This window comes from Sapajus apella, unplaced genomic scaffold, assembly GCF_009761245.1.
Source record: "Sapajus apella isolate SASKATOON/1434 unplaced genomic scaffold, GSC_monkey_1.0 scaffold58, whole genome shotgun sequence".
In the NCBI taxonomy this organism is placed as follows: Eukaryota; Metazoa; Chordata; class Mammalia; order Primates; family Cebidae; genus Sapajus; species Sapajus apella.
The window spans coordinates 13882343-13909559 of NW_022436998.1; the positions used below are offsets into that span (position 1 = coordinate 13882343).

At 34.3% G+C, this 27217-nt stretch overlaps 1 protein-coding gene and 2 long non-coding RNA genes across 9 annotated transcripts; 1 reads left to right on the forward strand and 2 right to left on the reverse strand.

The window, feature by feature from the left end:
* Positions 1-5056: 5056 nt before the first annotated feature.
* On the reverse strand, positions 5057-19677 carry ZWINT (ZW10 interacting kinetochore protein). Of its 7 annotated transcripts, none has more exons than XM_032245646.1 (9): positions 19571-19646; positions 18673-18763; positions 18397-18520; positions 18064-18230; positions 17856-17912; positions 17309-17347; positions 16956-17087; positions 16779-16861; positions 15773-16572 (listed from the first exon to the last, which is right to left on the reverse strand). In XM_032245646.1, exons 1-8 carry the CDS (start codon positions 19609-19611, stop codon positions 16784-16786), a joined length of 729 nt encoding a protein of 242 aa, XP_032101537.1. In that variant the 5' UTR covers positions 19612-19646; the 3' UTR covers positions 15773-16572; positions 16779-16783. The 7 variants fall into 7 exon arrangements, with proteins under 7 accessions (XP_032101532.1, XP_032101537.1, XP_032101533.1 ...); XM_032245642.1 differs by having other exon boundaries at positions 16956-17124; positions 17205-17347; XM_032245644.1 differs by having other exon boundaries at positions 16956-17124; positions 17205-17347; positions 18393-18763; positions 19571-19677.
* LOC116528405 lies at positions 8372-27070 on the reverse strand. The gene is made up of 3 exons (XR_004259013.1): positions 27060-27070; positions 22619-22622; positions 8372-9505 (listed from the first exon to the last, which is right to left on the reverse strand). It is a non-coding gene; the product is annotated as an uncharacterized LOC116528405 (long non-coding RNA).
* Positions 19807-23386, forward strand: LOC116528404. The gene is made up of 2 exons (XR_004259012.1): positions 19807-20208; positions 22962-23386. It is a non-coding gene; the product is annotated as an uncharacterized LOC116528404 (long non-coding RNA).
* Positions 27071-27217: the final 147 nt, after the last annotated feature.

The following is a 27217-nucleotide window of genomic DNA, read 5'->3' on the forward strand; positions in this document are numbered from 1 at the left end:
TTCATAACCATTCACCTATTTTTGAATTATTTTATTCAAGTTTAAATTGATTTTTCAATGTTTTCATTATTCAGCGCTGTTTTTTTATTAACACTCATGAGCAGAGAAAGTAACATAAATTAACTACCCTATGTATGAAAATGTGAAATAGAGAAATTTTTGAAGAAATGAAAGATAATAGCATTGTATATTTGAATAGCATATGGAAATGTCATATGCTACTTATAAGTAGCAAAGCACATTAGACATTTATAAAGTATAATAATTTTCAGTTATGTGTAAATTATAAACCCATAAGAGAGGATATTAACAAAAAGAAAGTTTTTAGGCCAATAGTCAATAGTATTATATTTTTATCTTAAGTAAACTGAGTATTTATAGAATTTTCTTTGCTTTTTGAAATCATTTCAGGTATATTTTGTGCTTTACTTCTCATGTCATGATTGCCGAAATAGAGAAGAGCCTCCTTCCCTGTTGTGGTTGAAGTTGCTCTTCACTTCTCTTTTCCTTTCCTGTTTTACACATTTTAGCAAAGGTGGGGTTTTTAAGGTTCTTATAACTCTTTTTATTAAAAACTTGTGCCATGTTCTCCTAGGACTAAATCGAAGGATATCTGAGCTACAACATGTAATGCTACACTCCAAAGATCCTTCCTGTCAGCAATTCCCTCCAGGAAAATGGCCAGATATGTGATCTATTTTACCTTCGGAGTAAAGTTTGCAGACAACCTGTACCATTTTCTGAAATACTTGGGTATACACACATTTGTTTAAGAGTCTAATTCGGTTGTCTTAAGTTTTAATATTTTATACTAGGGCATCCTTTGCGATTTCTGTAGAGGATTTCTGGTAACCTAATTAAAAATCCTTCAGGCAGATATGCTTCTAAGTTTTTCTTGTTCTCTTTATATTATGATACCTAGATTCAAAATTTAATAACTAATTCATTATAGAATCATATAGAGTTATATACACAGGAGCTTTTAGAAATAATTTATTTCAACTCTCTCATAGTTGAAATGATTGAGTTCCAAATATATTAGTGTCGGTTATTACCAGACTTAGAACATTAGTCCATGTTTCTCAAAAGCCAATTTGCCACACTCCACACTAAAATATGCCAACTTCACCATAAAATGCTGACTTTATTCATGGCAAGAGAGCTGTGCATATTTTAATCATTAATTTTAATAGTGCAATCATACATACTCAATGTTGAAAACATGGAAGAGACCCCTTGGCTGGAAAACAAGAAAAGTCAGTTCTTATTGCACAAACTGTTGTGTTCCATTGTCATGAATTTATATTGGATAGCTTGCAAGGCATATATATTTGAAAATTTCCTTTGCATGCTTAGTAGTCCTTGGTTGTAAGAAAAATAAATAAACTTTAGATTTTAACCAAAGAAAAATGTAGTAGTAAACAAAAACTTGATGAAAATGTGTGTGTGTGTGCGCGCGTGTGTGTGTGTGTGAGTGTGATTTGTGCTCCCAGTGGTGGCAGTTGGAGAAAGTGGTCAGTTGGGGAAAGTGTTTAAGTAAGACATAAGCCAAGACTAACCTCAATGTTAACATTCAAATATTATTTTTCAAACCGTACACATAAAAGTGTACATGGCTTTTAACAGGTCATGTTATGCACCATTCAAGGAAAAAGGTATAAAATTCTGTTTGTGCTTACCAGATTACATAGGACAGCACCATGTAGTAGGTCTTAAACAAATATTAACTTACGTACTAAGAAATAAAAGTATAGATTATTTTTATAATTACTGGCTTTGCAAGATAAAAAGTAAAAAGACAGTGTACTTAAAAAAGTAGAATATAATAGGACTATCTGACTTGCTACTGAATGCTTACTTGCTAATGGATGTTTTCTTGGATAACAACTTTCTTCCTGTGATGCAGCTAAGCAGAGTACTGGGTCTTGTGACACACTTCTATAATTGAGTAGCTCTGGTTAATCACACTGTAATAGAATGTGGTCACAGGATGCTAAGGAAAGAGAACACAAGTGAATAAATTTACCCGATGAAAGCTAATGAGAGAACACGAAGAGGTAGCAGTTTTGTTAATAACACAAAGGTAAAAGTAATTCAAGACAGAGTGATGTCAACAAGATGGTTGACTAAGAAAGTCTAGGACCTTATTTCCCTCACTTAAACATTGTAACACACACACAATCTATAAGACTGAATCATAAAGAACTAGAAAACCTGAATAGATATATAACTTATAGGTTAATTGAATCAATAAGCAAAATTTCCCAACAAAAAAAATTCCAGGATCAAATGGCTTCACTAGTGAATTATATCAAATATTTAAAGAATTAACATGGGGAGAAATGTCAGATGTAGGTGAAGGGGGATGGAGTCAGCAAACCACATTTCCATGTGTGTACCTATGCAACAATCCTGCATGATCTGCACATGTACCCCAGAAACTACAGCACAATAAAAAAAAAGAAAAAAAGAAAGAATTAACATCAACATTTGAGGGGTTCTCAAAGTTCTCCAAAAAAATCGAAAATGTGGGAACACTCTCTGATTTATTTTACGAGGCTAGCTGTACCATGATATCAAACGCAGACAAAGACATTAAAAGAAAATAGAAAATTACAGACTAATATTCCTTATAAATATTGATGAAAAAAGCCACAACAAAATACTAGCAAATCAAATTCAAGAGCATATTAAGAGGACTATTAACAATGATTAAATGAAATTTACTTGTAAAGTGCAGGACAGTTCAACAAACAAAATCAATCAATGAAACACACATTAACAGAATGAAGGAAAGAAGCCCACATGATTATCTCCATTGATGAAGAAAGAATTATTTTTTACTTACTGACAGAATTCAATACAACACACTTTCATGATAAAAACACTTAACAAACTAAAAATTGAAGAAGGCTGCCTCAACACAATAAAGGGCATATATCAAAAGCATTTAGTTAACATCATCCTCAATGCTAAAAGATGAATAGCTTTTCCTCTAAGATATCACAGAAAAGGCAAGTATGCCCACTGTTTCTATTAAACAAAATATTGAAAGACCTAGCCAGAGCAATTGAGGCAAGAAAAATAACTAAGAGCCTTTCAAATTGAAAAAGAAGAAATACAATTATCTTTGATCACAGGTGACATGATCTCATAAGTAGAGAACCTTAGAAATTTCACAAAGAAAAAAAAAAAAAAAAAAAAAAAAAACATTGGAACTAATAAAATGGATTCAGTAAAGTTGTAAGATACAAAAATCAAATTCCCCAAACAGTGGTATTTCCACACACTAACAATGCATAATTTAAAAAAGAAATTGATAACAATTCCATTTGCAATAGCATCAAGAATAAAATATTTAGGGATAAGCTTAACCAAAAAGGCAAATGACAGGTATACTGAAAACTACAAAAACCTGCTAAAAGAAATTAAAGATACCAGTGGAAAGGCATCCCATGTATATGGACTGGAAGATAATACTTTTAGGATATCAAACTACCCAAAGTAATCTACCTATTCAACACAATCCCTACCAATACCACAATTGCATTAAAAGAAAACAGCAGAAAAATTCATCTTAAAATTTTTATGAAATATCCATGTACCCCAAAATAGACAAAAGTCTTGAAAAAGAAGAAAAAAAAAATCAAAGGACTCATAACATCCTTATTTTAAAAATTACTACAAAAGTAGAGTAATCAAGGTCAGGCTCATGCCTGTAACCCCAGCACTTTGGGAAGTTGAGGTGGGAGGATCACTTGAGGCTAAGAGTTCAGGATCAGCCTGGGCAACATAGTGAGATTTTGTCTCTACAAAATAATAATAATAAAAAGAGTTGGATGTGGTTGCATATGCTGGTAGTTCAACTACTTGGGAGGCTGAGGCAGGAGGACTGCTTGAGCCCAGGATGTTCAGGTTGCAGTAAGCCAAGATCTTGCAACTGCATTCCAGGTTGGGTGACAGGGTAAGACCCAATTTCCAAAAAAAAAAAAGCTACAATCAGAAGAGTGTGATACTAAAAACAGACATCTTAATGAGTGAAAAAAAATTACAGACAACGGAGGAAAAAAACCAAAAAGACCTTTGCATATATGGCCAATTTACTGCTCTTGTCTTATTTTTGACAAGAGCATTAAAGCCATTCAATGAGGAAAGGATTTGTCAACACATGGTAGTAGGAGAAGCGAATATTTACATTCAAAATAATTAACTCTTACCTTACACCATATGCAAAAATTAACTCAGAAATGGATCAAAGACCTAACTTTAAGAAATAAAACAGGATACTTTTGGAAGAATACACAGAGGGAAACTTTATTGCATTTGATTTTGAGAAGACTTATTGGGTATAACACTAAACGTAAGCCAACAACAACAAAAAAAGAGATATATTGAACTTCTTCAAAATTTTAAAATTTTGTGTATTAAAGACATGATTAATGAAGTCAACAACCCATAGAAGTGGAGAAAGTATTTGCTATCATATATTTAATAAAATATTAATATTCAGAATATATATATAGAAATCCTACAACTGAAAAACCAAAACAAATCCAATTAAGATATTAGCAAAGGACATGGATAGACATTTTTTAAGGAAATGAATATCACTAATGGAAAGGGAAATGCAAATTGAAACCGCAATGAGGTATCACATAACATCTATTAGGATTATTGTTATCAAAATAACAAAAAATAACAAGAGTTAATGAGAATGTGGCTTTACTGAAACTCTTATACATTTCTGGTGGGAATCTAAAAATGGTGCCTCCACTCTAGAAAATAGTATTAAATTTGGAATTTCCATATTATCCAACAATGTCACTTTGGAGCATATACTCAAAATAATTCAAAACAGAGACGCACATAGATATTTGTATATCCATAGGTGCAGCATCACCAAAACGTTGGTGAAAGGCTAAACCAAATATAGTATATACTTACAATATATTATTTTCAACCTTAAAAATGTGGAAATTATGTGACATGCTACAACACGGATGAACCTTGAGGATATAATGCTAAATGAAATAATTTAGGCAAAAAAAAAAAAAAACACAAGTATTGTATGATTCCACTTTTATCAGGTACCTAGAACAGTCAAATTTCTAGAAATTAAATGGTAGTTGCCAGTGCCTAGAGGAGAAAGGAATGATGTGTTATGTTTAATGTGTATGAAGTTTCACCTTGTAAAGATAACAATAGTTCTGGGGGATGGACGGTGATGATGGCTCTAAAACAATGTGAATGCTCTTAATGCCACTGCACTGTGCACTTAAAAATAGTTAAAAGGTAAGTTTTGGTAATATTTCATTCAAATATATAAATATATTTACATATATATATTTCTGCAATTAAAAAAAAACACATCTTTTAGAATGACACGTTGTTGGGAATGAGACACCCTTACTTATTTGGAGATCACTGTGAAAGCTCCATCCGTCCTTATGCGTTTCCAGTATTGAATGTATCCTGATGAATTCAGTCCAAGCCACTGGAATATAGGTTTAAAAGTATAAGAACACACACCATCATACATTGCAAATAAATAACTTTGCGATACCTATTATGCAATAGCTGCTGTATTTGGTAGTAATAATAAATGGAAAAAGAAGATGAAGTTTTAACACTAAATTACAAATGTAAATAATACAATAAAATTTGGTGAGTGCTAAATGGATTGTATGCTCAGGTGTAGTGGAAATCTTGACTTTTTATCCTGAGATATGCTGACTACAGCTGATAAATACATTGTATTTTTTTAATGATTTGTCAAAGTGCTAAAATATATTTTGTATTTTTAAGATAAACATTATAAAGTTGCGAGTTTCCCTATCTATAAAACATTTTGTGGTTGATGATACATATATACGCCATTAAATTGTTATAAAAACAACAAATGAAAATAATGAATATGACAGAGTATCAGTTAAGAAGGGAAGCAATCAAAGTATTTATCAAAAGGTATTCCTGCATTTGTACTTCTAACAATTATTGCTATGACAACTCAATTACCTCTCAGAGATAACACTGAAACATCATACTGTTGAAAATCAACATCTTTGCTTTTATTTATCACATTTTAACATAAAAATAACATTTGAGATTTCTTTGTTCGACTTTCTAAAAGATAATATTAGAAATATTGTCTATAGGTAAACAGTCTTCAAGAACAATGTTTATGGAAAAAAATAATCCCCAAATCTCACCATCCTATACAGGCAGTTCTTATCCCCATGTGTGTATGTTTGGCTGGGTAAGGGTGAAGGGCAGAAAGAGGCTAGAGGGAGTAATTACAAAGTATATATTAAAATATAAAAAATGAGATGTGGCTTCTAGAAATTTGAAAGCAGGTAAAAGAAAATCACTGTAGTCTTTAAAATAAACTTTACATTTCAAACATGAAACCTTCAAGAGTAGAATCTAAAATAACAACACTGAATCATAATACGGCAAATATTTTTTTAAAACAAATTTTAGACCATTTATAATGGTGGTTCACTCAACTTCTCATAGGTTCTTCAGACTGTAGGAAACTGACAAACAGGTAAGTGATATAAAAAGAAAAATGGGGTAGCACAAATACTAACATAAATGTGCATAATTAAATGACTCATAGCAGGAAAAATGCAGCAGCTGACCAAACAGGTTTCCCAAATAAAGTGCAAGAACAAAATATTCCAAACTCAGAAGTGACAATTAGAAGTTTTATTGATTTACATACAGGTTGAAGCTGAGCATATTATAAACCTACCACACAAAATATTTATTTGGTCAGGGATCAGTAGAGGAAGAATTAATTAGTCATGGTAAGACTAATGTTAAGAGAGCTGATAAACACTGGATAGCTTTCAAAATTATTCCAACTGTTCAGTCTTCCTAAAAATGTTAAAATATTTTGACTAACCATATATTTTAAACTATAAATAGGTCAGCAATAAATTTTTCAAATCAGATATGTCTTAGAGTTTAAGTACAGAATATTTGAGATTGAAGTAATGAGTAAGGCACTATATGGTAACACATTTTTGGATTTTTGGTGTGGAAAATGGAGAATTTAATGCAACTAGCCTCCCTGCCATTGACAAAAATCTCTCTTGAAGTGGAAATTCCTTGTGTGTGCCTACAATTTTTTTTTATAATGAAGATAAAGATCTTTCAAAGAATAGCTTTTTCTAGTTCAACAACTGTTTAATTATTATTAACGATAGTTAAAGAGATTTTCCTGAAATATTGGCTTAGGGAAATCAGAAGTGTTCACAAGGTTTAAGCTCTCTGATATCACAACCTCAATATTTCAGTGACTTCATATAATCACATAAGATTGTTTTTTTGTTTCCCTTGCCTCACTCAGATTAGTCCAACACAGTTATTCTTACTTATGCCATTTTCTTCCAAGTGACAAGGACCCAGGCTCTCTCCATTTTGTGACTTTACATTCCTGATGCTCCTCAGTGTCCTCTCCATTTAGTCAGTAGACAGAAAAAGAATGGAAGATTGGTTGTGGGAGGATTTCATGAGCTGGAGTTGAAAGTGGTGTATATCATTTTTTCCCCACACTCTCTTAGCTCTAATCCAGTCATATGGCTTCATCTAATCCCAAAGGAGCTCTGTATTTGGTGAATAGCCAGAAAATTGGGCAATTTATCTTTATAGATAAGAATTTCTATTTTCCGAGTTTATTTACTGCGGGAACAAAACAAGATTTTATACTCACTTTATCTAACCCCATCTGCTTTTCAGGCATGTGTGTGTGTACGTGTGAGCATGTATGAGTTTAACAAAAATATTACTTTGCCAAAACACTCTAAGGCAAAGTTTTGTTTTCACACTTCCATTACTATGTTTTCAGCATCATCTTTCTGTGTGACGGTGCACAGCTTTTTTGGCTTTGCTTAGGGCAGAACACAATGTTCCCATCACTTAATCACACCCCCCTCTTCCTAATATAACAGTATTTTAAACTCCTTTCTGGATGTCCAATCCTTTTAAGAATGTACATGTCTGTTGTTGCATAGTTTTAAGTATTATATAGTGAGTTGATAATATGCTAAAGTCTTCATGAGAAATAGTATAGGGTTTCTCACAAAATGGTCCCTAAATCCGCTACATCAGAATCACCTGAGGTATTTCTTAACTTTTGAAAATCTGAACCAGGAATTGAGAGTTCAATCTCCCAGAGATGACTGAAACCTGCATTTAAAGGACCACTTCCAAGGGGTTCTATTGCATATCAAGTTTTAAGAACTGAAAGCTTAGTGGTACCATCTTCCAACATAACACATTTTGATTACAGTGACTTTCATATAATTTCATATAATCACATAACAAATCTTATGTAGACTTCAACTGGGATGGAATAAAACAAGTACACTGTTCTCCTCACAAAACTTTAATATTATTCAACTAAGATAAACAACCAAAAGACAAACATCTGTTGAATTCAAAGACAGCACGAAATGTGAATGCTTCTAATATAAAACTGAAAAGTGAACCAGGCTGTCATTTAGATGCTTTACAAATAAACAGGAAACTCAGGTAAAAAATAGCAAACTGCTGATAGCAATCAGAATTGTAACAAAGTTAGATGAGCTTCCTGTAGCTTCCAGATGTCTTTATAATTGAAATAAATGACTCCTTAAAAAATAAAGCAAAATAAATTATGAAGAGAAGGATGCCTGACTAAACAGTTTAGAATATATGTAAATGCATATATATATATTTTAATATATTTGACACTTCAAAATACCTAGCTAGATAAACCAAACCAGGTCATCAAACAGCTTTATAACCTACATTTACAAGATAAAAATTAAATAACATTTTTAACAGGAAGTATTACTTTATTGAAAAGTACTTGAATAAATATGTTTTCCTTAAATAACACCTTTCTCATTGGAGACTAAGTTTTCTAGAGATACAAAAAATGCAATGAAAAGACCCAAATTATTTCATTATTTAAATATAAAATAAAAGGTATGCCACAAGGGGCATGGAAACTCATGGTTTCAGTTTGTCTCCTATACAAAATATATATAGTATGTAATGATAATTGTTAGAATTACCTAAATATTTATTCTTTTTTTTCACTATTCCTGTCTTTCATGTTACCACCACACCACCACCACCACCACACAGCAAGAGTTAGATTTAGCTAGTTAATTAGTTCCTGAAAATTCTTGAGATAGGTGTAGACACAGGAGTGAAGCGGGTAAAAGAGAAAACCTCTTCTTTTAATACCAGCAAAACTTTTTATAAATTAAATACAATTTTTACTATCACTTCCCCAAAAGAATTAGAACACCCTGCTGCTAGTGCCAAAGGTGACATAGGCACCTAATGTACAGCACTTCTCTTTAAATTCCAGGAATCTCTGAATACTGTTGAATATAATTGTTAAAATTAAAGTTATTATGGTAGCCATAGAGTATTGCTGAAAAACTATGATTTTGCTAATTGATGTGAAATAGATTACTATTCTTTAATACAAACATTTTGTATTATTCTCTGTTAATACAAACATTTAATACAAATTCATCATGGATGAGTTTTTTTTTCCCTATTTTTAATTGTTAGTGTCTGAAGCCTTGATACAGAGGCTGTTACTCAGGTACAAGTGATTTCACATTGCTGAAAATGCTTTCCAATGTTCTCAGGAAGTCACAAGTCTTTAGTGACTAATATACCTAAAAACACTGAACTGTGGGATGGGTGATTCATCACTTTCCAGTAGGTGTGTTCTTATTTTGAATGCTAACTGTGACCATCCAGGAATACTAGTGTCATTTAACTACTTTGGTGGTTAGAATCCGCAACTATACATAATTACGATAACTGTATTTTTAAGTAGTGACTTATTTTTAAGTAGAGGCATTTAGGCATTTAGAAATAGAAGCTCCATTCTGGTGCCACTGCAAATGCTGGTTTAGTGTATCTAATTGCCTAAATGGATTTCAGCTCTTTAGCTGCTGTCATTATAGCAAGTCCCAAAAATAAGAAATGGTTACTCAGGGAAATGTGCTTACTTCGGGAAATGGAAGCATTTGTACTGCTTTCTAAATGTGCATTCTGCCCAGAATTCATCAATGTGCTCATTGACGGTGTGTCTTCCTTGATAGCTCTACTTCAATATACTAAATTGCTCTTGGAGGTTATTTGAAAAAGTAGGAGAGAAAACTTCAACAGGTTTCCATGGCTTCAGGGTGAAAACTTTGAATCCCTATAGCCATCAGAGTAAAGATAAAAAGCCCTTGTGAACTCACTATTCCCATTTCCCCCATTCCTCTGGCCACTTGCATTCCTGATTCTATCAGTCTCTTACTTCCTTTCTTTCACTTATGTTTCCTCTGCCTAGTATTACAGATTATTCTTGGTGCTGCCAAAATATTCCGTTTCTTAGTCTTTGAAATAATAAACATTGTTTTAAGAGAATTATTTTTTATAAATATTTTCTTTCCCATCTCCAAATTTAAACTCAGAAAAGGTAAAACTATTAATTTTCTTTTTAAAAGCTTGTTGGAACTTATGTTCAGCCATAGCTGACATTTAATAAATGTTTGATGAAATCTGCCTCTGGATAATTTCATCTATTTGAAGCTAAGTTAAAAAGGCAGTTCTTTGGAAAATATTCCCTAATACTATACAATGAACATTTACTAAGTAACTATATTTAATGTTGAAGGTACTGGTATATGTTCATTTGTGGATGCAAAGACGTTATGTCCACGTACACAGGAATTAGGAGAGCAACTGGTTAATGGCAGGGTCTGAATCTGAAAAAAATCCTAATATCCTTCAAGTAGTCACTTACTTCTTCCATCTTATTTCCATTCTCCCTATGTTATGTATGTATGTAGGTAGGTATAAACACCTACCACATACATACACGTGTTCTATATTTTTATGATTGAATTTCTCTACTGAATTTATCATTTCTCTCCTTTTCCTCTTATTTCTCTGTTGAAAACAAATACTGAAACAAAGTTTTGCTTTGCAATTATTAACAGAAGAATTTTCAAGCTAGAAACCCATGTATCTTCCCCCACAGTCTATTATCTTTATAAAGTAACAGAATGAAACAACCAGAGATAATGCTATACTTCTGCAAATAAATTATTTCAAATGACTTTTATCTAACCCTCATGCATATGGAGACTGTGGACAGGCTTCTGTTTTTTCTCAAATGCTCATATAAAAAATAAATTATTGTTCGATGATTAGTTATACGATAAAGATGAACATTTAATATCACTGCTTTTTAACTAGACTAATAAAATTGACATTTACTGTTTAACTGGATTAGACCCAGTTTTACAATACAATTTCATATACTGGATAACCTGGAGAACCTAAAGAATGGTTTAAACAAATCGTTTTTCCAGAAAACAAATTATTATTTCACTTTATGTTATTTTTTATAGTACATATGAACAGAACAAATTATTTATGCACTAAATTATATTTTTTATTATTTATTTTAAACATTTTAGTGATAACCTTATGCCTCTAACAGTCCTTCACCTTCTGAAAGCATGATCCTGAATTTCCTCTTCCGGTATAAACCACAAAACACGATTTTAGGTATATAATAATCTACCCACTTAAACAATCAACTTCTACATTTGGGCATAATTACTTTATAATGCATGATGAAATGAATTACACACATCCTGGGTAGTGTGCTTCTTAAAGTCCATCTAACAATTTAAAATTTAGTAATGCATATGAATATGGCATCCAAAAATCTGGTCTTTGTATATTTCAGAGCTCTATGAATATTAAGGTTTTTTGCTTTTTCACAATTTCATTAACAGTTATAAATTTAAGGACATAATGAACCTATGAGTTGTAAAAGGGTCTCAAAACAATCTCGGATATTCAGGGTTTCAAGAGCAAATTGTATCAGTCGGGCATGTTTCTTAATTAACGAATTACAAACTCAAATAGGAAGTTTCTCAGAGCCCAAAGTTCTAACTGTAAGGCAGGAATGAGGTGTATTAATCTCAGAAAGGCTCCACAATGGGAGAATATTAACAATGCCTGAAAATAGTTACGGCATTTTCAAAGTTAGCAGAAACTTCTCAGATGTTATCACTAACATAGTTTGTAGATATTTTATTACCCTTTGGAAAAACAAGTTCATAAAAATACTATGTCAATAAAATATATACACCTAATATTGTATTAGTATGTACTGGTAGCACAGGGAAGTAAACCACTTATTTTTAGAGATTTTCAAAACCCTCACTCATCACTACTGCTGCAAAAAGTACAAGTTTAGCACTACAGGAAATAATGACCAGCAGAAAATGTCCATTTTGTTATGGCAGGGGAGAATATTAGAAAGGAAACTTTAGTTTAATAAATTTCAAAACTGTACAGACAGAATGAGCAGTACTAGCTTTGGTGACACTATCTGGGATACTAAGAATATTTACCTGATAGGAATAAGTCACATAAATATAGAAGACCTTAATAAAGAATTGTAGGATGGTACTCTGAACAAGTTTCCTCTCACGATGTTTTTTAGAAACTGATCCTAGCAACTGGTTGGATAGAAATGGTCAGAAATACTGAATGCAATGTGTTAAATTATTTTTAATGTTTAGAACCCTGTCAGAAAAAAATGATATTTCAGAAAAGGTAGAAGTAATAGAAGTATAATATATAAGTAAAATGCTTTTTTCGATATTACCTCTGTGAAATGTCATACAAACTTCCAAGTCACACTTAAAAATCTGGAATACCTTACATATGCATTGTGTTCCTTTTTCATTTTTGTCAACCATTTACATTTTCACCAATGTTGGCAGATCTCCCCTCTAACAGGGTTTTCCTTGAACTTACGGATTTAGTGATGAACAAAAATAATAAAATATCTTCCCTATAAGAACATACAAAATGACTACACATATAAAATACTATGTTACTAATATATTTTAAGTAACAATATTCACAAGTGTCATACCATTTGACACAAATGGAATAAAAAAAATAACAGTATATTGTTACTAATATATTTTAAGTAACATATTCACAGATGTTGTACAATTTGAAGCAAATGGAATAAAAGAAATAACAGTAAAATTTACTGTAAGCAGTAAAATTTGGTGCATTAAAAATAACAAAGAAAATTATCTTAAATCCATAGAGGAACTAAACACTATTCCAAGTACGTGTGAGAGGCAAAAGCAGCAAAAGAAACCTCCTTGATTTAAAATAAAATCAATCTAAAATTACAATCTATTTAGAAGTAATGAATGGCCTTTGTATTAAAAAATATGAGATAGTCTCAGAGTGGTGGTCAAATAAAAATGTAAATATGTAAATGTATTTGTTGGAATATGTGAAAGAATACATACATATTATCAAATATTGATTTTCAAAAACCATACAAATATTAAAAAATAAAGAAGGGAATAATAAAGACAAAACAATTTAAAAGAAGGTATGAAAAGCAACATTAAAGAAAACAATGCCGACATTTGTGCTTTTCAAAGACATACAAAGTAGAAAAAAAGCCTCTGGGAAATACTAATAAGAAAGAGAGAAAATAAACAACAGAAATGAAAAATGGGATAGCACACAGATATAAAAAAATTAGGCAGCTCAGAGTGAAACTACATGAATTACATTAAACAGGGAGTATGAGAGATAGGTCAATAAAATTACATATTATGAACCTTTCCAAAAAAATGATAAAGTGTCCATACATTACGTTTAAGGTTAAAAAAAAAAAAAAAAAAAAAAAAAAAAGCTCATATATATACCTAGTACATAGTCAAAAGACTTAAAAATGTAAAGAGCTTAAAATATAAGCCAGAAGAAAATATCCAAAAAAAAGTAGTAAACTGAGATCTAATACAACTTATTGAAATAAAAATCAAAGATTCAAAAATCAAAGATTCAATAAATTGATAAAAAACAATAGCTTGGCTATATAAAGTTAAACTAGGCTTGGGAAAAGCATCTTGAATGCAATCTAAAGAAAAAGATCAACTGTAAATACAACAGAAAGTTTACATGACATGAAGAAAAATGTAAGAAAATTTAATTGATGTCTAATTGGTGTCTTAGAAGAAGCTAATACAAAAGAGATAAGAGTGCTTTTTAAACAGATAAAGCTGAAAATACTCCAGAATTTCTGAAAAAGTGGCAGTTTAAGATACAGAAAGCCCAACTAATTGCAAGCAGAATGAATGAATAAATAAGTAAACCAGAATCCCAAACTATTCACAATATAGTAAAATGATAGAGCACTAAGTATAGAAGGTTTTATAAGCACCCCAAGGGTAAAAAAAGTTCATAGGAAGGTCTTTTAAACTGACAGCTGACTTCTCATCAACAAGGACCAAAACCAGATGACCAAAAATCAATGAGTTAATCTTCAATGTATTAAGTCAAATTGCCTACCAAGCATTCTCTACATAATAAAACATTTCTCAAGAATGAGGACGAAATAAAAATATTTTCATAGTAAGAAAAAGCATTATACAGTCTACAAACTCTAAGGAAAATTCGGACACATTTATTTAGGTGGAAAAAGTATTTCACATAAAAGTTCTGAAAGGTAAAAATAATGTGGGCAAAAATAGTAAGTAAATTTAGTAAATATAAATAAGGCACTGACCATATAAAATAATTTTAAAAATTAATTTTTGAGAACACAGGCTAGAAGTAACAAACTGGACAAAAATATCTTAATAGTTTAGAGTGGGATAATCTATCAATGGTTACAGCTATTTAGGATTCATTTATTAAAAAAAGATCAAGATTCTTTAATTAATGAGACATTGTTAACTATGAAAGCTAAACTAGCAGACAAGACCTTCTAAACAAACAAACGAACAACAACAAAAAAAGCATGAGAATAAAACAATAAAAAATAAAACTAAAAGACACGAAAGGGATAAGTAAAAGACCAAGAGAGAGAAAATAAAAAATTGACACAACTACAAAATCATAAAGACAAACATGAAACTGAATTTCTAAAAAATAACATTTTAAATGCTATATACAAGTTGTAAATATAAAGAAAGGTTGAAACTAAAAAAGGATGGAAATTCAAGTGAAAAGATGTCAAGCAAAGAGTAACCAGAACTGGCAAAGTTATATTAATATATTAATATAGTTTTAATATTAAAACTATTAGACTTCAAGGCTAAACACAGTAGCCTAGAGATGAAGTAGGCTATCATACAAAGGTAAAAGTTCAGTTCAGAAGAAAGATATAAATATAAAATTATATACACCTTAAAAAAGTAAAAATATGTAAATATTTTAATAGTATAAAGCAAAGTATTTATATATAAAATATTTTAATAGTACAAAGCAAAATATTTAATAGCAAAAAGCAAAGTAAGTAAGCAAATGGAACTATAAAGAGAAATGAACAACTCCACTATCCCAGTTGAAGACTGCCCCACACCTCTCTCAGGTGATACTCAGACCACAAAATATAGAAGATATAAATTGAAAAAAAAACTACAGACATAATCTAATAGGAAATACTACACACAATCTAAAATGCATTCTTTCTAAACTCATGTGAAACATTAAAAAAGAATACCACATCAAGGCTATAATTCACTCACCAAATTTCAAAGTTTGTTATGTAAATGACATCCTCTGATCAAATTAAAATAAACTTAGATTATCCTCCCACAAACATACAGAAGACCAAATTATTTTTCAATTAAACGTATGAATCAATGAAATAATTATAACAGAAAATAGAAAATGCTTTGAATGATTGTGAAAATAAACTCAAAAGAAATGTATAGCCTTAGATATTTATTTCAGAAACCAAATAATGATCCAAATACATGAGCTGATCATCTGATAAAAATAAGAGTTTACAGAAAAGGTACATGTAATCCATCTGAAAACAGAAGGTAGGAAATGATCAAGGTATTACTAGAGGTCAATGAAACAAAACATACAACAGTGGATGACAAAAGCCAATCTCTGATTCTTTGAAAAAACTAATAAATGAACATCTAAAAACAGTGATCAAGAAATGTTTTAGATAAGGCACAAAAAGATACCAAGAATGTTAACACTAGGCTATATATCTTAAAAGGGTCAGATGAGCTCACTGTTATAGCTCTGGTTCACAGCAAGAACCTTAGCACAAAGGACTCAACAAACATTTGGATCCATGAATACAATTTGGATTAGTGAATAAATTATCTTCCCTGCATATAACCACCTGCCTAAAATAATCTCCTCCTCCTTGAATTAAATTCAGCATGTCTGCATCATAGAAGGAAGCAACTCCTGAGGCACAAGGTCAGTACCCCCTCCCCATCTGCACACCATTTGTTCAAAACAGTCCCAGCTCCTGCCATGTTATTGGCTTCTTAGTATCTGTATTAACAGTTCTGCCTGCCAGCATATGAAGATGAAGAAACAAATATGCAACTGAGAGAGATCCAGGGCTTTTAATCCACAGATGCCAGAGCTTGTCCCACCTGGGTTGTAGTCAGAAATCAGGCTGAACTCAGGAGTTCACAGTCTTTCTTGCAATGATGGTTGTGTGTGTGTGTTGGGGGAGGGTCAGAGGACTGAGGACTGGGGAAGAAGAAGATAGGAGTTAGCTCTGGGTGTGCTGAGCATGGGAAGGAGGTGTTAAAATTGTAACATAAGCTCTTTCCTGTTCTCACCACCTATCTGCTCCATGGGTAACAGAGCTCAGATGCACAGAGAAGTAAACCAGGCTTTCCCCTCCTTCCACACTCGCAGTCCAAATACACCAAGGCCCCAGTTGGGAGTCTGACCTGTTCTAGGATCTTTCTCCATGCTGTTGTCCTCCAGGGAGCCATGGCAAATTTGAATCTAGAGCAGGTTGTAGACCATCAGCCTTGGAGAAATATAGGATAGACAGTGGATAAGGCCAATCTCCCAGCTTCTCTCCACCTGCCTGCCCATGCCCACTTGTTCCATCTCTCATTTACCTTGGAGGACACACCAGGGTCTCTCTCCATGATGTCTCCTATACTGTGCTCCTCGGGTCGAGCCAGCTGCTGGGGTTTATCATCTAGAATATTCTCTGCCTCAGCGGCAGCTTCAGGGAACAGCAGCTTACCCTGCAGGGTATACAGAAGCTGGAGGAAGGTCTGGTGCCTACAAAGAGGAGGTAAGTGTGAAGGGAAGGAATCTCAGCTGAACCATTCTGAATCTGCAGCCAATGCCCCCAGCCTTACCTCTGTAGCTTGTCCCGCTCCTGTCTTGCTTGCTGCTTCAGGTTTCCAAGTTTCTGAAACACCCCCTCAAGCTCCTTCTGAGTTCCTATCTTACGCTCCCTCACCTGTGCAGAAACCTCTGCCAGATGCTGCAGACGCTTCTCCTGCCAGGAGTGAGTGTGCAGACATAATATATCAGATACTGAGGTTTTAGAACCATCCCTCTAACCCCTCCAGCCTACATCCAGCTCAGGGCTCAGACTCACTGATGAAAAGAGGGACTCTATTCACTTCAGGATGGAGTAGGGGGCTAGAGAAAAAGAAATATCAGAATGAGCTGTTCTAGGGTGAGGCATTCTTTGGGGAAGGGGAACGAAGGTGATGCTAACACTTATTTAACTTGCAATGTGCCAGGTACTATTTTAAGCACTTTAATAACCCTATAGAGTAGATGCTATTATTGCCTCCATTTCAGATAAAGAAATACAAGTTAGGTGACCTGCCCAAGGTCACCCAGTGGTAAGTGGTGATACTGAGATTCAAGCCCATGTTGGTATTTATATTACAGTGCCTCAAACGAGAAAGAAAAATGAAGGTTTTCTAGGTAGGGGATACTGTCCATGCAATAGCATGATGGTGGGAAGAGATACTCTCCTAGGTGGATCAACCTACCTGTTGTAGCTGCCACTGCTCCTGGGCTGCTCTACGTTTCTCCATGGCCATTTGTTTCTGCAGATAAGCAAGGGAAAGAGAACAGAAGAAGTCTATTTTTGTTTGGAATTTTGAAAGATTGCAAGCTGACACAACTCAGCTTGCTCACTCTTTCCCTCTTTTTACCTAACTGCCCTTCCCTCCCCCTACTCAAGGTCCCTGGGTGTACCTTGGCCTGGAGCTGCTCAAATGCTTCTTGGAGTTGTGTCCGTTTCTTCTGGGCTTCCTCCATCTGAGTCAGGGACTTGGTGAGTGCAATTTTGATGGCCTCCACGTTCTCTCTATAGGTGGCCTTCAGCTCTTTCCATTGTTCTTTGGCTGCAATTGCCTTCTGTCCTGAATGAGCCACCAGGAATAAGAACATGAGTGAGGGTGGCCTGCTAGACTGCCCCCTTGCAACACTGGGCCTCCTTCTTCCCATCAGCCAAATGGGAGACCTAACTGAAACCCTCCTATCTTCCCCACTCAGGCCAGCTGCTACTCCTATCCTCTGCCTACTCACGGCTCGTGTCTTCAGAAGCCAAGGGATCCAGACCGTGGGCAGTGTCCTCCTGAGCCAGAAAGTTCTGCAGGAAGTCCACCACCTGAAGCTGGCTGCAGAGCAGCTTGTCTTTCTTCTGGGAGTCCTGCTCAGAGGGAGGGCAGAGACAGGGAACATCCTTACCTCTTTATAGGTTTCCTTAAAGTCTGCTCTCTACCAATGCTGTCCTGTATCTCAATAAGAGGAGCCAGGACCAGACCCTGGCTTCTGAAAGGCTGGCTCCCATCTTGTACATACCACCACAAACTCAACCAGGATCTTGGTTGACAGTTCCGCCTCCTCCTGGAGGCCTACTGGTTCCAGGATGCCTGCTACCTCAGTCAGGACCCTGGAGGGGCAAGGAAACACAGGAAATTGCATTTTCCTGTGGTGCTAATTCTATAGTACGCATGTGTACACAAACACATGTTGATGTGTATATGAGTATTGAGAGTCTTGCCTTGACCAGGGTTTACACAAAGGCCTTAAGGGCCTACAGACTGCAACCAGTAATGGTATGCATGGAGGGCATACAGTAGTAATATGTGACAAAAAGAAAACAAGCAGGGCTAGAGTATAAGGAGTTTGAGGAAAGCGCTGAGATTTTATATAGGGAGTGTCTCACTGAATAGAAACCATTTGAGTTAGGATGTGAAGGAAGCCAGGGAGATATGCAAGGAAGGGGAAGAATGCTGAGCCTTGGAATCCCTCCTGGCACTGAGCACTAGCGTTGGGGCAGCGTCTTGAAATAGCCGAGAAAGGACTCAGGGCAGAGGGCTGGATGCCTTGGTGTATTCTAGGATTTTTCATTGTTAGGGACTGGAGCAGTCTACGAGGGGGCAGGGATGGAGATACGAGAAGCAATTAGGGAAGTGTCGTTTGGGACAAGAAGACAGAAATGAAACTGTCTCCTTCTAGAGCACACTCTGTGGAGTATGTGTATGTGGGGAGAGGCGAACGGTCCCTCAATCGCCGTACTCCTGGAGCAGGCAACAGTCACCTCAGGAACCTAAGACGGGGCTGCAATGAAGATCACTTCACAGCAGGGTCGAACCCCAACAGCTGTACAGGATTGAGGGCACCAATTGTTATACAGGGGAGCCCACAAGGTCCTCCCAGGCCCACCCCGAGCTGCCACTTGGCCGCAGACACTTACTCTAGGACTGCAGTTTCCACCTCAGTTTCTGCCGCCTCCATCTTTCCCGGTGCCGCGTTCAGCAACCTTCCCACAATCCCTAGGTGTACTTTGAATTCACAGTCGACTTCGCGCCGGGAAAGGCGATTGGTTGCGGGGGTCAGTGGGCGTGCATCAAGGACCATTGTGCGCTCTAATTGGCAGGCGCGGATTCGCAAACTGGCGCGGGGCGGTGCTGGACGCAGGCGTAGTTTTGGGTTCTGCGCCTGCGTGCTAGACAGTAAGCGGTGCCAGTGGCAAGCGGGCTTTCACCTCAGCTGCGCGCCTCCCAGAGTTCTTGTCGCTCTACGCGGAAGAGGGAAGGCATCTCCTTGAGTTTGCGTTTTCGGGGAAACGCACAGCACTGACACTTTATTTGAAATATCTACCACTGCTTCAGAAAAAAAAAAAAAAAAAAAACTCAAAACAGTGGGGCTGTTTCTAAGACGCTGGGAATCAGTAACGAAGAATAGTGATCCGGGAGATGATCTGAGCTCAAAAACATGCTGCTTTCAGGGATATTAATGTTTTATAGATGCGCTGCCGGACAGCGAACTCAAACAGAGCCCAGCGGATTGTCTGCGTTGGCAAAATAGAACTGATATTCTGGGGAGACCAAGGTAGGTAACGTTCTTTGCAGAGTATAGGAGAAAGAAAACTGCACAGAGAGAACTGGAGTTCTGCAGTTTTCTTGAATATCCATTCAGCTGAGTCCTGAGCAGTATGTGTCTCAAGAAACTACCCAAAAGATTTTTAAAAGTATCTGAAAATGGCCGGGCGCGGTGGCTCACGCCTGTAATCCCAGCACTTTGGGAGGCCGAGGCGAGTGAATCACGAGGTCAGGAGCTCAAGACCAGCCTGGTCAAAATGGTGAAACCCCGTCTCTACTAAAAATACAAAAAATCAGCTGGACGTCCTGGCTGGCGCCTGTAATCCCAGCTACTCGGGAGGCTGAGGCAGGAGAATCGCTTGAACCCGGGAGGCGGAGGTTGCAGTGAGCAGAGATTGCATCACTGCACTCCAGTCAGGGCGACGGTGCGAGACTCCGTCTCAAAAAAAAAATATCTAGACATCGCAGAGGATCAGAAATAGTCACTATTTCCACTAACCAGGCTGGAAAACTTTATAATCCATAGGACATTGGACAGAGTACCCTCAAAAAAGTTTTGATTTAGTAGTTATTTAGTAGGCAGTAATTAGTCCTAGCTGATCAGTGCTCTAGTGCCATCTAACTCTTAAAAGTAAGACCCAAATGGATCAAACTTAACAAATCATGACAGATGACAAGACCAAACTTCAGTAGTGTTTATAGAAGTAGAAAAATGTTCACCAACCAGTAAGGTACAATTTACATATGGCATGCAATGAAAAATTACCAAGTTTGCAAAAAGAAAAAAAAGTAAACACATAACGAGCAGAAAAGCAAATTTGCTGATCAGAACTGAAGTAATATTAGAATCAACAGACAAGGACATTAAAACAAGTTATTGTAACTATATCCCTTATCTTCAAAAAGATAATCAGAACTATAATGAAAAAGATAAGTGGTGGTAAGGATGTGAAGAAAGTGGAATTCTCATGTTGTTGGTGGGAATGTAAAATGGTGCATATGCTTTGAACATAGGGTTACCATATGAGTCACAATTTCGTGCCTACTTATATATCCAAGGCAAATAAAAACATGAGCACACAAAATTACACAAACTTCCACAGCAGCATTATTCACAAAACCTGAAAGAAACAGCCCAAAAGCCCATTAGCTGGTGAGTGAAAACGCATACTTTCATTCAATGAAGTATTATTAATCAGTAATAAAGAGAACTTTATTACATGCTAAATAATGGTTACTACATACTAAATAATGGTTACTACATGCTGAAATATGAATGAACCTTGAAAACATAGTGAAAGAAGCTAGTTACAAAAGAGCACATAATATTTTATTTATGTGAAATGTCTAGATTTGACAAATCTATAGTAACAAAATAAATTTCTATAGTGCTTGTCCAGGGCTGGGGATTGGTGGGGATAAGAGCTTGAGAGAGTATTGGGAGGGACGGCAAATAGGTATAGTGTTTCTTTTAAAGGGCTAAATAAAATGTTCTACAATTAGGTGGTGGTGAAGTTTGCACAATTCTATACAGAAAACCACTAAATGTACACTTGAAACTGCTGTCATACAAGCTGTCAAAAAAAGTTAGAGACATGAAACTTGTAATAAAGACCTAAATCAGACTGGTAGAGATGAAAACTACAATGTGATAGATGGAATGAGATGGTATTAATAATATACTAAGCATTGCAGAATGAAAGTGAAGCATAGCTCTAGAGAAACTACGCAAAATGAATCACAGAATATTAAAAAATGAAAATAAAGTCACATGAACAAATCAATGGTGACCTGTAAGACTTCTAACAGCCTAATAATATACTTGAAAGTGGAGTCTGAGAAAGAGGCAAAGAGAGAGGACAAGAAAACATAAGTAATAAACACCAAAAAATTTGAAATGTGATGAAAAATATTAATTCATATATTCATGAAGCTTCACAAATCCCAAACACAAGAAATATTAAGAAAATGACATCCAGTTATACCATAATTACATAACTCAAAAACCTTGATAAAGAAAAAATTATAAAAGTAATTGGGGCACATGTTACATACAGAGAAACAAGATAAGGATTATGGGAAATTTCTTGTTGGAACAATACTAGCAAGACAGTAGAGGAACATCTTTCAAGTACTTAAGAATCAAAAAAGTTAGCCTTGATTTCTATTTCCAGCAAACACCTTTCAAAAATGAAGGCTAACTAAAAGCATTCTTAAACACAGAAAAGTGCAAGGAAATTTTCAGCATGAGATACACGCTACGAGAAACATGAAAGAAGTTTTTCAGGCAGAAAAAAATGACATTAGCTTCAAATATGAATGTATACAAAGGAGTGAAATGTGGTCCTGTCTACGTAGGAAGCTGAGGTGGGAAGATCACTTGAGCCCAGTTCAAGGCTGTGATGAGTTGATCATATCACTGTACTTCAGCCTGGGTCATAGAGTAAGACCCTATCTTTAAAGAAAAAAAAATTGTGATGTGGGATTTATAGCATACATAAAAGTAAAATGTAGCACAAAATGTGGGAGAGAAGAAATAAAAGTAAATTATATGCTTGTATAGTTTGTCTGAAGTTGTGTATCATTTGAAGGTGAACTGATAAGTTAAAGCTGTGTACTGGACTCTGAAGCAATGGTGCCAACACATCTTAGAATGGCTACCAATGAGTCATTTCCTTGTGTGATGTTTTTTCTTTCTAGTACAGAGAAATTGTGACCAATAGAATACAATAAAGGTGATGGGGATGTCATTCTATTGATTAGGTTGCTTATTAGGCCGAGGGGGATAGCATGCTACTCTCATACCTCCATTTCCATATATAGCAGAGGCTTAGCGGACTGCACACATACAAAAAAGAGGGATTCTCCTTCTGGCTTGGAAGAAGCATACAACGATGTTGCAAATTGCTTGTGGTAAGTACCACATGGCAAGAAACTGCGAGTGGCCTTTAGGACCTGTAAATAGATTTTAGCTAATAGCCAGTGAGTAGGTGGGGCCCTCAATCAAGCCGCCCTGAGTGGATTAAGTTTCTACAAACAAATCAAAAATAGTACTACCCAGTTAACATCTTGACTGAAAACTTGTGAGACCTTGAGAAGAATGCAAAATCTTGACCCAGTAAAACTGTCTTAAAATCTTGACTTGTAGAAAAACTGTGAGATAATAAATGTGTTTTTAAGATTCTAAATTGTGATAATTTGTTACACAGAAATAGAAAACTATTATAAACTTCTAAAATAATTGTAGCTAACAAATCAATAAAGGAGATAAAATAGAATATAAACAATCAGCTAATCCAAAAGAAGGCAGAAAAAGTGAAGAGGAACAAAGAAAAAAAATGAGGGGAATAGAAAACAAATAGCAAAATGTTAAGTGTAAGCCTAAGCATATGCATTATCACCATTAAATGTCAATTCCTTAAATATACCATTAAAAGGCAGAGATTATTAGATTCAATAGCAAAACAGTTATGTTAAGAAGTACGTGAAATATAAAGAAATAAACAGATAAAGTAAAAGGATGGAAAAAATATACCATGGTAATATTAATTAGATGAATGCTGGAGTGGCTATTCTAGGGCATATATATATATATATTTAGGAAAATATATATTTTTTTAGGCAAAAGGCTATCACCAGAAATAAGAAAGTGATATAATGATAAAGGGTCAATTAATCATGTGAACTTAATCATAAATGTTTTTAAACACCTAAAATAAGACCATCAAAATACATGAATCAAAAACTGACTGAACTGCAAGGGGTAATAGATAAATCCATAGTCATTGTTGAGATTTCAGTTAGCCACTTATAATAATTTATAGAGCACTGAAACTAACAGCAGAATATTCAAGCTTTCCCATTGTACACCCAACAGTCAAGTCCGTATTATGGGTCGTAAAATGAGCCTGAACAATTATAAATGAATAGTATAGTACGAATATATAGTCTTTTTGTTTGTAAAGGATCTAAATAACCTCCTACATGCATTGAATGCGATGATGTATGCCAATGTTGCAGTCTTTTTCTTTGACCTAATTAACTCCTAATTTATCTTTAGATTTCTGCTCAGATTTTTCAGACACAATCAAACTTTCCTTCACCTATATGCCTATATCAAGCCTCCTTACTGTAGGCTCACAAAGCTCTACAGACTTTTTATCTAGTCACAGTTGCATTTTACATCTGCTTGCAGAATTATTTGAGTGATATCTCTCCTTTTCTTATAAGCTTATTGAGGTTAAAAGTTATTTTTCGTTAATAGTTGATAGTAATAATAATTTGTTCTATGCATATTGTATTAGGGACTATTTATGCAAGGCTGCAGTAGGCCATTCTAAGGATGTTGGTTTTATGTAAAGATAATAGAGATCTATTGAAAGGTTCCTCATAATTAGATGGCAAGTCAGATTTTAGTATGGCAAAGTTAAGCCTCACGGGTAGAAAAAGAAACGTTTGGAAAATGTTATTCAGTGGTCTTGGTAAAAGTTGAAAACATTTTTGGATTCTATAATAGGTAATTTGGCACAGGAGTTACAAATAAATAGCCCAATATATTTAGGTGAAATAATTCATAGATTTTATCATTCATTGGATATGGATATGTTGAATTTACTAAACTATGTATAAAATATGTTACTTCATTTTCTGATGGTGTGACTGGATTAATTTAAATAAATACAATTTGTTTAAATAGTAACTCCTGGAGGACAATTAACAAATGACAGAGAAAGATCTTTAGCTTGTTTTTGTTGACCTACTTGTCAGAAGTGTTTTAGCTATTCAGGTGTATATTTTTAAAAAGACATTTGATTGTGTCTTGAATTGAACAAGTAGATTTAAGGCTTGCAAAAATGTGAGAACTGGAAATAAATATTTGATCATCATAAATATATAGTCAATTGAAACTGTGGAGATCAATGGCATTCCCTACACTGACTATAGAGTAAAAAAGAAAAAAATGCCGGAGTCAGTATAGTTGAGTAACTGACATATTATGGATTTGTAGAAAAAGGATAAGCTTCTAATAACAGAGCAGTACCTACAGTGACAAGAGAAAAAAGCAACCAAACATAGTGTGCAGTAGAAGGTAGACATGAGGGTATCTGAAAAGATAAATCACCATGCCACATCATACTGAGATGTCAAGTAAGATGGATGGAAATGATTGATTAGCAACATGGTGTTTTTTTTAGTGTTCTTTGTGAAAGATGTTTAGTAAAGGGATTAGAACATAGAAGACACAATATAGATTAAATATAGGTCAGAATGTGTAGAAGCATTAAAGGAAATAAATGGAGATGTGTAATACAGAAAATTCTTGGGAGAATTTTTGCAGTATACACTAATTCTCAAATCAGCAATTATTCACAAACCAATGATTTAATGTTTTTCATTGCAATTTGTATTGTATGCATACTTCTAATTTAATGAAAAATGCTTTTCCTATGCATTCCATAAAGAATCATCTTACTTGACTATTAAGAGTTCTTTCTGCTTGATGTATCTGTGTTTTAACACTGTCTATATATTCTACATTTATGATACAGTGGAGATAATAAATGACAGTTGCTAAAATTCACATTTTGATTAAAGTAGCAGGGATTGACTTCACGTGTGACAGGTTAGATCCCTTTGATCTATTTATCAAAAATTCCTGTGAAGCTACTGCCTCTTGAATAAGGTACTTTCCAAGTATATCAATGACATCACTGTTAACATCTAAATTTAGATAGTGTTTGGTTGAACTAAAGACCAAGAAGTTCAAGGATAAAACAACAAATTGCAAATCAAAATGACATGCTACAAGGTGAAGTTGGAAAACAGGACTTAAACATCATCTGCATAAATTTGCCAACCTGTTTCACCCTCCACTTGGCTCTGATTTGAAGAGACCTAGCCTAATATTCTTGTGAAAATGACTGTAAACCAAATAAAAAGTCTTATTTCTTTATGTGTTGTACAATACGCCAGCTTTTATTGTTTAGCACATGTGAAATGGCTCTGAAAATAGTACTTACATTAGCACTTAAATAGAATATCAACTATATTATTGGAATATCTGAAGTGATGATGGAGGCAAATTCATCTGAGATTCATAGAACATTAAGCAAATATAAGATACATCTTTGCAATTGTTTATAGGCAAAACACCTCCAGTGCTTAATAAAACATCAAATCCAACATATCATACTTTGGAATCTATTTCTGTTGCATAGAAACTTCTGTTTGCTGTGTTCGTCTCTCTCAGCACTGTTTTAGGATTCAAAGTTATATTTCCAGATACTCACTTCCTTGAGGCAAGATCATCTAAATGAGTCATGGAAACCCAATAAATAAAACATTATATATAAATATGTGTGTATGTAAATATATACATATGTTTCCTCCCTCTCTGTGTACCCATCTCTACCTATATCTTCACATGTATGTGAAGTAATATCTTTAAAAAGTAATATCTTTAAATTCACTTAATTTTCTCCTTGACTTCTAATACTAGCCTTTTTTCCTCAGTAGTATCAAATCTCTGACTTTTTGCTTTTAATGTCACATTTATTCACAGGTAGCTAAAATGTAATTTCATTGTGATATTTATTAATTTAGAGGCTTACGCAATAATGTCTTAAAACACATGTGCTATAATGATTTCAAAGGATGTCTAAAAATGCAACTGTAGAAATCATTTCACTTTGCGTATGTATAGCAAAACATCAGGTTGTGCACCTCAAATGTATATAATAAAATATTCCATGTACTACGTGATGTAACTATCAAAAATGTTTCTTCTACTTTTCTAAATGTAGGAATATTTCTCCATTTATATCACATCCATTAACTGATGGATTTTTTTTTCCATATTACTTAAATATTCTCCAAGCAGCCTTAAAACACATAATTTAGCCTGCTGAATATTTTTTAAAAAGATACTTTTGGAAATAGTAACTTTTTAAAAAACATTTTTTCCAAAACTAGCATTAAAAGATGATGAAAATTTCAATTAAAAAACAAATGATAAATAT

Coding starts and splice junctions, on each gene's coding strand:
- ZWINT (XM_032245641.1), bottom strand. CDS start 18,552: ATGTTCCCTGTCTCTGCCCTCCCTCTGAGCAGGACTCCCAGAAGAAAG. Junction 17,913..18,063: donor TTGAGCAGCTCCAGGCCAAG/GTACACCCAGGG, acceptor GCTTATCTGCAG/AAACAAATGGCCATGGAGAA. Junction 17,125..17,204: donor GAGCGGGACAAGCTACAGAG/GTAAGGCTGGGG, acceptor TCCTCTTTGTAG/GCACCAGACCTTCCTCCAGC.